This window comes from Chiloscyllium punctatum, chromosome 5 (assembly GCF_047496795.1).
Source record: "Chiloscyllium punctatum isolate Juve2018m chromosome 5, sChiPun1.3, whole genome shotgun sequence".
Lineage (NCBI taxonomy): Eukaryota > Metazoa > Chordata > Chondrichthyes > Orectolobiformes > Hemiscylliidae > Chiloscyllium > Chiloscyllium punctatum.
Genome location: NC_092743.1, coordinates 55,102,894 through 55,120,344, shown reverse-complemented (window position 1 = coordinate 55,120,344; position 17,451 = coordinate 55,102,894). Strand labels below are relative to the sequence as shown.

At 40.2% G+C, this 17,451-nt stretch overlaps 2 protein-coding genes across 2 annotated transcripts in view; one reads left to right on the top strand and one right to left on the bottom strand.

Annotated features, from left to right (window-relative positions):
• The window catches only part of akap7 (A kinase (PRKA) anchor protein 7), a gene marked incomplete at its 5' end in the record, with an annotated part of 130,366 nt that overhangs the window by 45,921 nt on the left and 66,994 nt on the right, over positions 1-17,451 (bottom strand). The gene's annotated exons all lie outside the window — the stretch shown is intronic.
• On the top strand, positions 1,108-3,270 carry LOC140477090 (fatty acid-binding protein, liver-like). Its single transcript, XM_072570344.1, has 4 exons — positions 1,108-1,277; positions 1,714-1,886; positions 1,986-2,087; positions 2,303-3,270. The coding sequence occupies exons 1-4, from the start codon at positions 1,205-1,207 to the stop codon at positions 2,360-2,362; spliced, it is 408 nt and encodes a 135-aa protein (XP_072426445.1). The 5' UTR covers positions 1,108-1,204; the 3' UTR covers positions 2,363-3,270.

Genomic DNA, 17,451 nt, shown 5'->3' with positions numbered 1-17,451 from the left:
TTATTGAGATGTTTGTAGCATCGTAGCCATAGGTGAGGTGCCAGAAGACTGGAGGTTGGCTAATGTTGTTCCATTATGTAAGAAAGGTTGGAAGGAAAAGTCCAGGGAACTATAGACATGTGAGCCTAACATCAATGGAGGGTACGTTATAGGAATGGATTCTGAGGTACAGGACTTATGTGCATTTGGGAAAGCAAGGACTGATTAGGGATAGTCAACATGGCTTCGTGTGTGGGAAATTGTATCCCATTAATGCAGTGGATGATGAGTGTATGAAATGAGCTACCAGAGGAAGGGCAGCGGCTGGTATAATTACAACATTTAAAAGGGATCTGGATGAGTACATGAATAAGAAGGATTTAAAGGGACATGGACCAAATGCTAGCAAATGGTACGAGATCAGTTTACAATATCTGATTGGCAATGACTGAAAGGTCTGTTTCTGTGCTGTATGACTCTGCAAATCTTTTTTTCTAAACTCCAGTGAAATTATGCCCAGTCTGTCCAATTATTCCTTATCATGCCTGATCACTCCAGCAAACCTGCTGGGAACCACCTGTAATGCAGTTACATCCTTTCTTTTGTAAGGAGCACAAAGCTACACAACACCAGGTTATAGTCCAACAGGTTTATTTGGAATCAATCTATTTGGATTTCAATCAATTTGGATTCCAAATAAATCTGTTGGACTATAACCTAGTGTTGCGTGATTTTTACCTTTGCCCACCCCAGTCCAACACCGGCATCTCCACATCAAAGTTGTACATGATACTGGAGAAGTGGACTTACCAAGTCCCAGTACAAGTGAGTCATAATCTCTTTACATTCATTAAAACGACCACAGAGAATGCTGGAGAAACTCAGTAGATATGGCAGTATCTGTGGAGAGAGAAAAACAGAGATGACGATTGGAGTCCAAGGTTCAATACCTCCGATGACATCTCGTATTGAGTGTATTATCTTTGCTTATTGCTTCTCTGAAACACCATTTGTCATTAATATTAATTTGTGTGGGTCGGGTTGGGGAACACACCTAGTTCCCACCCAGTCTCTGACGTTGTGATCTGGGATTGGTTTGTGTCTTTTACACGTGGGTCTGAGCTGCAAGAGCTTTAAGAGCCAGAGGGGCTGGGGTAGCGTGGCTAGTGTACGGGGTTTAGGGCGTACTTGGTGTCTGTAGCTCAGTTGATAATAAGCAAGAAAAATGGTCGAGGCATTTGTAGGCTCTTGGACTTTGCAAAAAAGCGAAAACTTCGACGAATACATGAAGTATCTGGGTGAGGCTTCTGCATTTTATCTTGAGCTTTGCTTCTGCTGGTGGTGGGGGAAATGTAAGATGTTTGTTAGGGATCAGTTCCGCCGCTCTGGCTGACTGTGTGCTCCCCAGTCCCGGAGTCCAACCGAGCGAAATTCTCTACGTGCAGCTCCCCTCCAGGCACACTGCCACCGAATTGCACGGTGTGGCTTCACTCCGAGCTCATTGTGCATGATTCACTCGGGAGAAAGCCAGCTAGAAAGTGGCAGCTGGTTTGTTTTTCACCCTCCCCTCGCCGTCTTTTTTTTAAAATGTAGCAGGGCATTTTGCATCGACTCTGATTTAGCAGCAATGAATCCTGTGCAGGTCATTGCAATGACGGGTGGGAACGTGCTCTGGTCATTTCTACTACTAAATGTTGCATTTATTTTTCATTTTTCCCCCCCGCTGTATTTCAGACGTGAATATCGTGCAGAGGAAACTTGCTTGCACTGTAAATCCCCAGACTGTCATTTCTGTCGAAAACGATGTAATCACTATAACAACCAAGAGCAAAATTAAAACGACAACGATCAAATTCAAGCTTGCAGAGGAATTTGACGAAACCACCGCGGACAATCGGTCAACTAAGGTTTGTTGACCGACCCCCGTCAGCTCGTTCGAATGGTTGGGTGTACGATGTCAGCGGTGAAGTGACCTCTTGTTTTTTTTTATTTCACATTCCCAACAGACTACTGTGGTATTGGAAAACGGCAGACTGGTCCAAACACAGAAGTGGGATGGAAAAGAGACCACCCTGGTTAGAGAATTGAAGGATGGCAAAATGATCTTGGTAAGAACTTCAGTGCCCTAGAATCCAAACAGTAACGACCGATAACAAAACAAAAGTGACAATGGATATTAATTAGGTGACATTTTCTAGTTGTGAAGTGCTTGTAATAGAATTGCTATGGAAAGTCGAACTAAAGGGCACACTTTTAATGCAAAAATTTAGAACAGTGGATTTTAACAAACTTACTGAAGTCTTTTTCCCTTTTTGCAAATCAGACTTGCACCATGGGCAATGTGGTGTGTACCAGAGAGTATGTGAGGAGCAAAGATGATTAACAAGGAAGATGAATTCTACTCGACATCCATTTGTTTTTGCTGCTTTTCTACTGGACCTTCCCTAAGTATTATGCATCATTAGGACTGTTCTTTCATGGCATTTACTGAGTAAAGTCAGATTTTGCAAGTTATGGATACACTTTAACAGATACGGTGCTGGATTGTCATCATACTGATTTTTGTGACTGAACTCAATACTGCTATTTGTAAGAGTTATGTTTATTGAAATAACAAATGGACAGACTTTGCATTTTTCTTTTTCAGACAAAACATTACAAATTTTTAAAAACCTTATTACTTTCCAATATGAATATGCTGGACTTAAAATTGTGCTCAAGAAAAGAATGACTTGGCACACAATAAGCACTTGAGTACTATATTTTTGGCAGTTAATAATGTTTGTTATATTACGATGCTTGCTTTACAGACAGGGTAATGTGCAGCTATCTTGTCTGAAACTTTTTGCTTTTTTTTAATTGCTGGCATTGACATTTCTTCCACCACCACCACACCCCCCCCCCCCCCCCCCCCCCCCCCCCCCCAGTATTATTAGACCTTTTTTTCAATGGTGCAGCGTTTGGATATAGAACAGCCCAGTGTACAACCAGAGTGCAAAGACTGTCCAACCTTGGCAACTCTTAATAAAAATGTGTACTACACAAAATCAGTCTGTTTTCTTTTTATTTAAAGTGTTGCAGTCTTTGGTGTCAATGAACAGAGTGGAATAATCTGTTTGGGAATAAATTTTAGCTTGAGGAATGTACCTGTAGAATTTCTAAAATGTTTAACTTGTGTCCTTTGTATTGCTGATTATGATTTTAATCAAAACTGGTAGAATTAATTTGAAAAATTGTTACACCTTTTTGAGAATCTTTGCAAATTGTGAATAAATGGGGCTTTAAGTCAAATATGCATCTGTCATAGTGGGAGCTTAATTTACTTACCAGACCGGGGGGCATAATACAATAGTCTGTGGATAGAGAACTTTTAATAATTTTTGTTCACTGTCCTTTTTTTCTTTTGACCTGACTTTATTGCCTCTCCTAGATTTCCAGTAGCAACATTAATTGGATTTGTTAGTTTGAAAATGGCTGGACTAAAAGATTGCAACATCGGTTGACTTTAGTTGGACAACTGCAATGTTAATGTCAATTCCTGACATGATTAGATTAGACTAGATTCCCTACAGTGTGGAAACGGGCCTTTCAGCCAAACAAGTCCACACCGATCCTTCGAAGAGTGACCCATCCAGATCCATTCCCCTGACTAATGCACCTAACATTATGGGTACTTCAGCATGGCCAATTCACCTAACTTCCACATGTTTGGACTGTGGGAGGAAACCAGAACACCAGAAGGAAACCCACGTAGACACTGGGAGAATGTGCAAACTCCACACTGTTACACAAGAATTTATGTAATAATGAGTGAAAGAAGGAAGCAATCCTTTTGGTTTTGCCAGCATCAATTAATTTTGTAAAATACAAAAGTACACTTGAAGTTGGGCTAATTTTAATGAAATATATTGGGTTTTCTCATGTAATGTCTTTTGCAATTTAATATAGTTCTTGATTTGTAAACAGGCAATCCTCCCACTCAGATTTAAGATTGAGGGAAATTGGCTATTGTTTCCCAGTCTGGCCTGCTTGTCACTTCACTCCAAAGCCAGAGCAATAGTTAACTTTGAACTGTCCACTGAACAAGCCATGCAGACCCATTGCACACTTGAGGTGGGTGATAAATACTAGCTTTGCCAACAGAATTCATTTAATTTTAAAAACTGCTTGTGATGTGAAAAAGTTTTTTTTGTCGGTCTGCAAAGATCAGGTCAAATCCAACCTGACCAAGTAAACTACTTTTTTCTGACATTTTAAGAACAAAAATAGGTAATTGTCAGCCACTCAAAGCATTGATGCCTTCCTTCAGTTAACAATCATCCTCATCACAAAGTGTAAATTGAGTTAATTCAATGGGAATGAGATTTTGCATATGGGGTTGGCAACCACCAAGAAGCTACAAAATAACTGGGTGCATATTGTTGAGGAAGTGATATCTTAGTGCCATCTGCAAGTCCTTTTGGCCAGACAGGTAGAAAAGTCAGGTGTAAGGAATGCTTTATTGGTGAAGTGCTGAATACAAAAGCAGGGATGTACTGCTGGCAGTGTACAACATACTACTTATCCTATGACTAGTCTTGTGTACAGTCCTGCTTGGAACACTTCACAAAGGACATAATTCCTTTTAAAGGGAGTATAGAGGCCAAATCCAGATATGTTGCCATGGCTTGCAAGTTGCAGCGGTGAAGAACAATTGGATAGGCTAGGGTTGGCTGACTTAACCATTATTTTATTCAATTATGGTGGGCTTGGATAAAGCAGAAAGGGAGACCTGTTTCCCCTAGTGGAAAGGTCAGTTAACAGGGCACAAAATTTAAGGTGATTGGTAGCAGGATCAGTGGGAAAAGAAGGAAGTTTGTTTTTTCACAAAAGGTTGGTGGGTGTCTGGAATTAGCTGCCCAGTCTTGTAGTTGTGATAGAAACCCTTGACCCATTTGAAAAGAACTCTGATCTGTATTTGAAGCTGATGTGGATTCTGGTAAATAAGATTAGAATAGGTGACAAGTGTATCAAAGCATAGTACTCTGGTTGGATTGAATGGTCTGTTTTTGTGTTGTAATTGTTTTGTGCTTCTAATTACCACTCCCTCAGTTGTCAGCAAAATTTTGGAAGGTGCCAGCATACACCAATAATTTGCTCACCAATTCTCAGTTTGGGCTGTGTCAGGACTTGACTCCAAATTTCATTGCATCTTTGGGCCAACCTTTGGCACAATAAATTAATTACGAAAGTGTTCTAAGAGTGACTGCCCTTTTATGACAGTATTTGACTGACTGAGCATCAAGGACTTCTAGCAAATGTGGTAGGTTGTGAAAATTAAAAGAGAACTTTAAGCAAGATTATAGCCAATATAAAAACTTACATTTGAAAACTACAGCCAATCAAACTTTACCAAGGACATCACTGTAGAAGTTTCTGACAGTTGTGTTCTGGGTCCAACCATGTTCACCTCTGTCATCAATTACTTTATCATAAGGTCAAACAACTGTCCTATTTCGCAGTATAATTTACACCTCAACAGAAAACAAAATAACCTTGTGGTGGTGTACAACTGGATATTGACAATACTTCAATTACTAAGCAAAGGATTTCATGTCAGAGATGTGCCAGGCAATGGTCATGTTCAATCTGAGACTCTGACCAGGAAGAGAGAGACCCTTGATGTTTAATGACATTGTCCCATCAACAACGTCCTTGAAGTTATCACTAATCAGACATTGAACTGTATAAATACTGTGGCAGCAAAAGCAGGTCAGAACTTAGGAATTCTGAAGTGAGTAATATTCTTGATTCCTCAAAACCTATCCACTATTTACAAGGTACAAGCTTGCAGTGTGGTGGAATATTCTCCACTTGCCTGAATGAATGCTACTTCAACAACACTCAGAAGTTTGACACCATCCAGGATAAAACCTATTTGATTTACATCACATATACCATTCATTGCCTTCACTACTGGCACAAAGTCATAAACCAGAATCCCTACAGTGTAGAAATAGGCCCTTTGTCCTGACAAGTTCACACTGACCCAGGGAAGAGTATAATACCCAAACCCATTCTCCTGCCCTATTACCTGACATTTCCCCTGACTAATGCACCAAACCCACATATCCCTGAACAGTATGGATAATTTAGCATAGCCAATTCACCTCACCTGCACATCTTTGGATTGTAGGAGGAAACTGGAGCACCTGGAGAAAACCCATGCAGACATGAGGAGAATGTGCAATCTTTGCAAAGGCAGTCACCTGAGGCTGGAATCAAACCTGGGTCCTGAGCCCTGTGAGGCAGCAGTGCTAACCACTAGGCTGCTCCATGGGCATACAGAGAATATTACCATTTTTTTTTCAAAATCATCTGATTACTGCAGCTGCAGAGATGTAGATTGACTTAGATGAGGGAACAAAATGTAATATTTCCAAGTTTGCATACAACACATCTATGTGGGAGGGTGAACTGATGAGGACACAGAGATACAGATGTACAGCATAGAAACAAATCCTTCGGTCCAACTCGTTCATGACGATCAGATATCCTACATAAATATAGTCCAATTTGGCCCATGTCCCTCTAAACCCTGACTACTCATATACCCTTCCAGATGCCTTTTAAATGTTATAATTGTACCAGCTTCCACCACTTCTTCTGGCAGCTAATTCCATACATGCACCACACTCTCCATAAAAAAAATTGCCCTTAGGTTCCTTTTAAATCTTTCCCCTCTCATCTTAGACCTATGCCGTATTGTTTTGAACCACCCAACCCTGGGAAAATATCTTGTCTATTTACTTAATCCATGCCCCTCATGATTTTGTAAACCTCTATAAGGTCACCCTTCAACCTCCGACACTCCAGAGAAAATTGCCCCAGCCTATTCAGCTTCACCCTGTTGCTAAACCCTCCAACCTGGCAACATCCTTGTAAATATTCTTTGAACCATTTCAAGTCTCATAACATATTTCCTATCGCAAGGAGACCAGAATAGAACACAGTATTGTGAGAGTGCTCTATCCGATGTCCTGTAAAGCTGCAACATAACCTCCTAACTACTATACTCAATATTCTGACCAAGAAAAGTAAGCATACCAAACACCTTCACTACCCTATTTACCTGAAATTCAACTTTCAAGGAGCTGTGAACCTACACTCCTAGATCTCTTAATTTAGCAACTTTCCCCAGTACCTTACCATTAAGTGCATATGTCCTGCTCTGATTTGCCTTTCCAAAATGCAGCACTGTACATTTTTCTAAATTAAACTCCATCTGCCACTCCTCAGCCCATTAGCCCATCTGATCAAGATCCAATTGTAATCTGAGGTAACCTTCTTCGCTGTCCTGCTTCATTGTGAAAGTAGAAGTTAAGTAAATTAGCAAATGCAAGACAGATCAAGTATAGTGTGGATAATGTGAGGTTAACCACTTTGTAGCAAAAACAAGAAAGCAGATTATTATATGAATGGGTATAGATTGGGGAAGAGGGAGGTGTGATGAGACCTGGGTGTCTATGCAGCCGTGCAAATGCAACAGGCAGTGAAGAATGCAGATTACAAGTTGGCCTTCATAGTGAGAAATTTCAAGTAGAGAAGCAGGGAAGTTTTCTGCAGTTGTACAGGATCCTGGTGAGATCATACCTGAAATATTGTGTGTACTTATTATCTCCTTAACTGAGGAAGGATGTTCTGTTTATGGAGGAAGTGCAATGAAGTTTTACCAGACAGATTCCTGGGATGGCAGGATTGCCATATGAAGAGAAACTGGATCCGTTAGGATTATATTGATTGGATGAAGAAAGTTCACATGGAAAGCTATGGAATTCTGACAGCACTAGACAGCATAAATGCAGAAAAGGTATCACTGTTTTATATATTCCAATTCTGCATGCCTTGTTTCTAAGCTTGATAATTGCAGGTAATTTTTTTGTGATATAAGGTGTACAATTTGCTACATTTTAATATAATTTGTTAAGAGTTTTGATTTTAGCTTATGGGCACGTAGATTTGGTCTGTACATTTGAAGGGTTTTAATTGTTAACGTGTAAGCACTTCTGTAGCCATGGTGATTTATTTTAGAAAACAGTCTGTAAGAGATAGTTTGGGAGGTCAATGGAAATGTGTTTATAGTGAAAGAGTTTAAAAATTAGCAAGGCAAACAGTCTAGGGAATTAGGTAATCTTATTGAAGATTCTGGAAATGTTTTTTAAGCTCAGGGAAACTGTTGGTTTTCAGTTTGGCAGGTTTGCAGAAGTCATGGCTGCAGTGGAATGTGTAAAACAATTATTTCTGAAGAAAGCAGATGATTCAGTACTGTTAAGGCATGGGTCACCTCAGAGTTTCCTTTTAAGCTTCCAGCCTAGAAGTGTCACTCTAGTAAATGTAGAAGAGAAGGTATTTCTCCCTGGTGTGATAAATATTTAAACAATTTGATTTAATCTACTTTATCTTCATTTGCTTTGCGTAATAAACTTCTGTATTATTGTTGGAACCAAATGTGTAGCATTGTGTGTTTGAGTTTCAGTGAAAGACCACCTTCTTAAATAAATAAAACAAATCAAGCTAGAATCCGTTTTGAGATCTGACCTGTCCAGTAATAATAAGATCAGCTGGGATCATACCTAATATGTGAAACATATTGTACAGATACAAATTTAAATAGGAGATAAGGGTTTCTTCATACCTGACTGGGTGGCTGCCTTGGTTTTAATTTTCCAAGATTCCTTTGATTTAGGGAAGGTTACATTAGATTGGAAGATAGTAAATTTAGCTCCTTTGTTCAAAAAAGGGAGGGAGATTATAAAGCAGCACACTACTGGCCATTTACCTTTGTGACTAGTATAGGGAAAATATTGCAAGCTATTATTAAAGAAGTTACAGTAGGTACCTAGATAATTTCAAGGTAATCAAATAGAATAAACATGGTTTGTGAAAGGGGAATCATGATTGATGGATCTATTGCAGGATCTAACATGCTGTGGATTTAGGGGAACCGGTGTACCATACTTAGATTTTCAGAAGTCATAGAGATGTACAGCATGGAAACAGACCCTTCGTTCCAACCCATCCATGCCAACCAGATATCCCAACCCAATCTAGTCCCACCTGCCAGCACCTGGCACATATCCGTCCAAACACTTCCTAAGTCAGTTGATGGGTTTAGAGGGATATGGGCCAAATTCTTGCAATAGGACTAGATTAGTTTAGGATATCTGATCAGCATGGATGAGTTGGACCAAAGGTTCTGTTTCCATACTGTACAACTCAGTGACTCTAAAGTGCCTCATTCAAAGGCTATGTCAAAAGTAAAAGCTCATAATATTAGTAGAACATTCTAGATATGGATAGAAAATTGACTGACAGGAAACAGAGTAGGCATAAATGAGTCTCATTCAGTTTGGTAAGATGCAACATTTGGAGTGCTCCAGGGATTAGTGCTGAGATCTCAGATGTTTAGAGTTTACACAAATGATGTGGATGAAGGGATGGAATGTTGCCAAATTTGCTGATGATAAAGATACGTGTGAAGTGCAAATAAGGATAGTGCAGGGAGATATAGAAAGGTGAAGTGAGTGAGCAAAGATAGCATATAATCTAAAAAATGTGAAATTAACCATTTCAGCAGGAAAAATATAGAAAAGCATTTTATATGAATGATGAGAGAGTATAAAGCTCTGACATATAGAAGGATAAAGGTGTCCTTCTGCAGGAATCCTACAAGGTTAGTTCGCAGTATAATAAAATGATATTGCTTATCATATGGCTTTATAGGACACTGGCAGGATCACATCTGGAGTGCTGTATACAATCTTGGTCATTTTATTTCGGGAAGGTTGTAGATGTGTTGTTTAGAAAAGGTTTACTAGGCTAATGAGAGGGTTGCTTTACGAGAAAGGTTGGACAGGTTAGGTTGGTATCTACTTGAATTCAAAGGAGTAAGGTGACTTGATTGATCTTCAGAGGTTTTCTTAGGATAGATATGGTGACAATGTTTCCTTAAATGGGAGGATCTAGAACTAAGGGACACTGTTTAAAAATCAGGGGTCGTCCATTTAAAGCAGACATGATATGGGTGTTTTTGTCTCAGAAGGTCATGAGGTGTGGAACTCTCTTCCTCTAAAGGCAGTGGAAGCAGTGTCTGAGTCTTTTTAAAGCAGGGATAGATAGATTCTTGTTAAGCAGGGAGGAGAAAGGTTCAGTGCTGTAACAATTCTGTGATTCTGTTGTCAGGAGTAGATGAGAGTGCAGATTTGAAGTCACAATCGGGTTATTTTATGGAGCAGGCTTGAGTGGATGAATGACTAAAAAAAATGCTGGAAATCACAGCGGGTCTGCAGAGAGACCAAGCTAACAAAAGGAGCAAATGAAAGACATTTTAGGCTGAACCTTACTTGTTTCTAGCCGTGTCAGTTCCACAATGAGGACCATGTATGACAGCTTCAAAAGATAGATACTCACTTGGTGATGGAGCTCCACCAGCTGAGTAACAAACACAGGCAGTGTAATGGGAGTGGGTACTTGATGACTATAACTTGTTACTAGTTGTGAAGAGCCTCCATGTTGCTTTGGACCAAACAACACCCACGGGCTGCAATCATAACCGCCACTTAACTATGGACAATAGAAATTGACATTTTCCAACCCTTCATGGCCATTGTAGCACATCTTTAGTAGACGTGTAAGGCATTCAGGAGGTACAGATTTGCGCTGTTGTACACACCAGGTGAGGTGTAATATAACTAACTTTCAAAGGAGTGGATGTAGTCTGCAAATAGCTTTCTTGCGTTCTCTCTTCCTCTGTTGTTTGTGGTCTGTAACCACTTCTTTGAAAGTTAGTTATGTTACACCTCACCTGCCATGTCCAACCCCTTTGAGTTTTACACCCATATACCATCTACCTTCTCACCCATCCTCCACCTCTGTCTAAAATTAGAAGTTGTTATGACACGGAGGTGAACCCCTCTGCTAATTAAACCAAACACCCAGAAAGGCTCACCTCACCTCATAATCTGCTAAAGTATGAGTGACAGAGGATTCCCAAATTCCACTATTTAAAGAAAAAATATCAATGTATTCTTTAACTCTAAAAGTGAACATTAAACAACAACTATTTACAACTCTAAGCCTCCTTTCCCTTGAAGGTTTGATATCTATCTGCAATTCTAGCACAATATACTGTTCCAATAACCACCCCTAGTAAAATTACATCAACTTAATTTACAAAGCCAGACAGCGGCGGTCATCTCTGGTATCCTGTTGCCTCTGGCTTTAGATCTCCCTGGGTCATCTTCAGTCTTTTGCTGCAAAGATGTTTCATATGAAAAAGGGTACCTTTGATAGAGAGTGTTTTACTCACGGTTGTTCTGGCCATGGCAAGAACAACCGTAAGCGAGTTTGGTCGCCCTCTGGCTAACTCTCAAAACGCCAGCTTCTTTATACCCTAAACATCAGATCATCTAATTGGTTCGATGTTGTCAAAACAGTTCAAATTTGATTGGGTTTTAGTATCCTGGGGCTTAATTTAAACTGATGAGTTAAATTCAAATGGTTGTCAACATAGCAACTAAAACTCAGATATTTGTTTCACAGCCAAATGTTATATTTTTCCAATTTTCGAGTACACTCTAAGACTGCTGGTCAGTCACATGACAGGTGCCCGTGAACTCTCAGTGCAAACATTTTTCACTCCATCTTAAAGGTACCTTCAACTTCATAACAAAGTCCCAAATTATTGTCCAACAGGTTTACGTGAAATTGCAAGCTTTCAAAGCACTGCTCCTTTGTCAGGTGTCTGGTATCATGTGACGTTTGACTTTGTCCACCCCAGTCCAACACCAGCATCTCCACATCACTCTTGTCTAAACCATATTAAAAAAAACAAAATCAGAAATTGCTGGAAAATCTCAGCAGGTCTGGCAGTATTTGTGGAGAGAAAGCAGAGTTAAAGTTTTGGGTCCAGTGATGCTTCTTCAAAACAGTGCTGCTAGATTTTTCCAGCAATTCCTGATTTTATTTCTGATTTTCAGCATCCAGTTTTTTTGTTTATTTTCCAACACTTTTCAGTTCTGAAAAAGAGTATATACCAGATTCCATATATTAACTCTGTTTCTAACTCCATAGCTGCTGCCAGAAAGGTTGAGTCTCTCCACCACTCTCTGAGTTTGTTTCTGCTGTTAATTGTCTGCCCTGAGAAAAAGTCATATCGGATTCAAAATGTTAACTTTATCTCTTTCTCCCCAGAGGCTGCTAGACCGGCAGAACGTCTCTAACAGTTTTTATTTTAATGTATGATTTCTAGCATTCACAATGCTTTTATTTAATCAGTTAGTATGTGAGCGCTTTCTGATAGGCATTCACAGAATCTGACTTGCTGAGTCTGGTTGGTGAGGAATGATAACCGTGTATAAACTTAGCACTGCACACTTGCACTTCAACATAGAGTTAAGAACACTCTCACTGCCTCAGCTTTGAACATTCACCACAAAGTAATGCTTCATTTTACTGTATTTGGAATTGAATGCAACAGATTGTAGAGATATGATGTAACATTCGTAACATTTCCAGCTAAAGCAAAATCCTATTAAATTATCTTCCAGATGAAAATTTATTCAAATGTAGACAAGTTTCAATGAAATAAACTATCTTTGCTGTCTTGCGATATGACCTCTTGCTTTCCTATGCTCTCGAAAAGTGGGTTCACTGATTGACTATACTTTTGATTAGATTAGATTCCCTACAGTGTGGGAAAAGGCCCTTCAGCCCAACCAGTCCACACTGACCCTCCGAAGAGTAACCCACCCAGACCCACTACCCTCTGACTATTGCACCTATAGCGATGGGCAGTTTAGCATGGCTAATTCACCTGTCCTGCACATCTTTGGACTGTGGGAGGAAACCCACACAGACACAGGGAGAATGTGCAAACTCCACACAGACAGTCGCTCGAGGCAGGAATCGAATCTGGGACCCTGATGCTGTGATGCAGCAGTGCTAACCACTGAGCCACTGTGCTGCCCTTGAGCCACTTTGCATTGGAAATTGTTGGAGAATCCTTTTAATTGTCTATTCTTCTTCTGTTCTCATTTTTGTTTGTTCATTTGTATGATGCTGGGGTCATTGGCTGGCCAACATTTATTGTCCGTCCCTAGTTGCCCTTGAGAAACAGATGGTGAGCTGCCTTCTTAAACCTTCTGCTATCCACCTGTTGTGGGTTGACCCAAAATGTTGTTCGAGAGGAAATTTCAGGATTTTGACCCAGCGGCAGTGAAGGAATGGCAGTGTATTTCTAAGTCACGATGGTGAGTGGCATGGAGGGGAACTTGGAGGTGGCGATGTTCCCATATATCTGCTGCTCTCGTCCTTCCAGATGGAAGTGGTCATGGGTTTTGAAGGTGCTGTCTGAGGATCTTTGGTGATTTTCTGCAGTTCAATTTGTAGATAGCACAGTCTGCTGATACTGAGCGTTTGGTGGTGGAGAAAGTGGATGTTTGTGGATGTGGTGCCATTCAAGCGGGCTGCTTTGTCTTGGGTGGTGTCAAGTTTCTTGACTGTTGTTGCAGCTGCATCCATCCAGGCAAGTGGGGAGTATTCCATCACATGCCTGACTTGTGCCTTGGAGATGGTGGAGAGGGTCAAAAGGTATGGTGCTGGAAAAGCACAGTGGGTCAGGCAACATCCAAGGAGCAAAAGAATCGATGTTTCAAGCATAAGCCCTTCATCAGGAATGTCGGGACAGGAAGGGGGCTGAAAGATACATAGGAGACTGGGGGTAGCGGTGAGGTAGCTGGGAAGGCAATAGGTAGATGCAGGTGGAGAGGCTTTGCTGGATCAGGAGATAAGTTACTCCCTACAATATTCCTAGCCTCTGACCTGCTCTTATGACCATTGTGTTTATGTGGTGGGTCCTGTTGAATTTCTGGTCGATAGTAACCCTAAGGATGTGATCGTGGGGTATTCAGTGATGGTCACCCCAATGAATGTCAACAGGCAATTGTGAGAGTTTTTTTTTTATCTGTGATTATCACAGTCTGGTATTTGTGTGGTGCACATGTTACTTGCCACTTGTCAGCCTAAGCCTGGATATTGTCCAGATCTTTAATGATGAAACAGCTGAAGATAGTTGAGCCTAGGACACTACCCTGTGGAACTCCTGCAGAGCTGTCCTGGTGTTAAGATGCCTGACCTCCAGCAATCATGACCATCTTCCTATGTGTCAGCTTTAATTCCAACCACTGGAGAGTTTGGCCCCAGTACCCATTGATTTCAGTTTTGCTAGGGTTCATTAATGCCACACTCGAGGAGTATGTCATTGCAACTTGTTTCAATTTGCATTAACTTGGAATTTGCAGATCCTGGATCACTGATGTAAATGACACAGGGCAGTCAAATGTGATCATCTATATGGTTTGCTGACAGCATTTTATCAGGAACGGAAGAATAGCAGATACCCAGAGGAGAAGAAAAATGGTTTTGAAGAGCAACTGCAGAAGGATCAATACTAAATGCCCTTCTGTATCTCTAGAACTTAGTTATATATTTTTTCATTCTTACACTTTCATGGGAGATATGGGCTGCTGGAAATTGCCAGCATTTGTTGTCCATTTCTAATTACCCTGAGTGGCTTGTGAAGACATTTAAAAGTAAACCACATTGCCGTGGATCAGGAGGTAACTGTAGGCCAGAGCAGAAAAGGATGGAAGAATTCTGTTCCCCAACGGACTTTAGTGAAGGGCTTTTTAACAACAATTATTGATCATTTCATGGTCACCATTTCTGAAGTTAGTATTATATTCCAGATTTACTAATATAATTCAAATAGTTATTATCGTGAGATATATACTCATTAGAGTGCATGTGCATTAGCTTTGATTTTTGGATAACTGGTTTGGAAACATTACCACCACATCACTATCTCCCAGTGATGGGACCTTTGGAATACCAGTATCTGCTCTAGGTGATCAATTTGTACAAATGAGCTTCAGTAGATCAAGGTGGCATTCGCATCATACAATTTCTTTGACTGATCCCACATCCAACAACTTCAGCACACTCCCTTTGCAAAGGATAAGGGTATTAGAGTGGCACTTTTCCAACCTCTGGAATTTGTCCAGAATCTAAGGATTTTTAGAAGATCACTATACTGTAGTGCATCCACTATCTCTGTAGCTATTTCCTTTCATATCCTAGGATGCAATCCATCAGATTCAGGGGAATTATTGTCCTGTAGCCCCATTATTTTCCCTGGTGGTTGTTCTCTAGTAACAGTTCTTGCTCATATTTCCTCCCAACCTTTTGCCTTTTGATTATAAGATTAGATTCCCTACAGTGTGGAAACAGGTCCTTTGGCCCTACATGTCCACACCGACCCTCCGAACAATAACCCATCCAGACCCATTTCCCTCTGACTGATGCACCTAATGCTATGGGCACTTTAGCATGGCCAATTCGCTTGACCTGCACATCTTTGCACTTTGGGAGGAAACCGGAACACCCGGAGGAAACCCACACAGACGCGGGGAGAATGTGCAAACTCCACACAGACAGTTGCTTGAGGCTAGAATCGAACCTGGGACCCAGGTACTGTGAGGCAGCAGTGCTAACCACTGAGCCACTGTGCTGCGTATTTTGGGATGCAGTTTGGTGTCTCCTTCTGTAAAGACTAATGAAAAGTATTTATTCAATTCCTCTGCCATTTCCTGGTTCCACATTATTATTTCCTCTGACACATTTTCTCAAGGGAATATGTTCACATTGGCATCTTGGTTCCTTTTTATATATTCAAATAATTTTTTCTCTCTGTCTTTACATTGTTTGATTGTTTACCCTCGAAATTAATTTTCTCCCTTTTTAGTTATCTTGTGTTGAGTTTTAACACTTTCCCAATTCTCTGGCTTATCATTATTTTTTTTTTCTCTACATTGTATGCTATATCTTTCAATTTAATGCTAACCTTAACTTCCTTGGTTAATTATAATTGGTTTATCCACTTCATAGAATCGTTCTTCCTCACTGTGATAAATCTTTCATGTGAGTCATTAAGTATTTTCTTAAATGTTTGCCATTGCTTCACATCCATCTTTGGTACTAAACCCCTTTCCTAGTCTATTCAAGCCAACTCTGCTCTCATTTATAATTCACCTTATTTACATTTAATATAGTTGGTTTTGACCCAAGTTTTTCCCTGAAACTGAATGTTAAGTTCTACTGTGTTTCCTTCAGGATATTTTATTCTGAGATTATTTATTCATCCTACCTCATAGCCCAAACCCTGGTTGTAAAATAATCCATCTTACAGTAAGTTAGAGGGCTTATAGACTATTCCTACCATTGTCTTCTTCTCCTTGTTATTTTTTACCTTCACCTATTTGGAGCTTACATCAACCAATCTCAGATCATTTCTTGATATTGTGCTTATTCTAACTCGTATTAAGACAGTTACTCCACCACCCTGTCTTGCCTACCTGTCCTTTACAAATGTGTTCGTCTGAATATTTAGTTCATAAATTTGATCTCCTTGTAACCATGACTCCATTAGAATGATACCTATTAGAGTCATAGAGTACAGCACGGAAACAGACCCTTCAGTCCAACTCATCCATGACAACCAGATATCCTAAACTAATCTAGTCTGATTTGCCAGCACTTAGCACATATCCCTCTAAATCCTTCTATTCATATCCACATCCAGATGCCTTTTAAATATTGTAATTGTACCAGCCTCAACCACTTCTTCTGGTAGCTCATTTCATTCATGCATCACCCTCTGCATGAAAAAGTTACCCCTTAAGTTCCTTTTAAAGTTTTCCCCTTTCACCCTAAACCTATGACCTCCAGTTCTGGACTAGTTCACTGTGGGAAAATACCTTGTCTATTTACCCTATCTATACCTCTTATGATTTTATAAACCTCTATAAAGTCACTCCTCAGCCTTCAACACTCCAGGGAAAACAGCCCCAGCCTATTCAGCTTCCCCCTGTAGCTCAATACCTCCAACCCTGGCAACATCCTTGTAAGTCTTTTCTGAACCCTTTCAAGTTTCACAAAATCCTTGCAATAGGAAGGAGACCAGAAATGCATGCAGTATTCTAAAAGTGGCCTGGCCAATGTCCTGTTTAGCTGCAACATGACCTCCCAACTCCTGTACTGAATACTCTGACCAATAAAGGAAAACATACCAAACACTTTCTTCTCTATCCTATCTACCTGTGACTCCACTTTCAAGAAATCTGAACTTGCACTCCAAGGTCTCTTTGATCAGCAACACTCCCCAGGACCTTACTGTTGAGCAGTCTGATTTACTTTTCCAAAATGCAGCATCTCACATTTATCTAAATTAAACTTCATCTGCCACTCCTCATCCCATCTGATCAAGATCCTGTTGTATTCTGAGGTAGCCTTCTTTGCTATTAAACTTTATTTGTTATATTCCTTAATTTATTTTGTTCTGAATGCTGCTCACATGTCAATGAAGAGCCATTATAT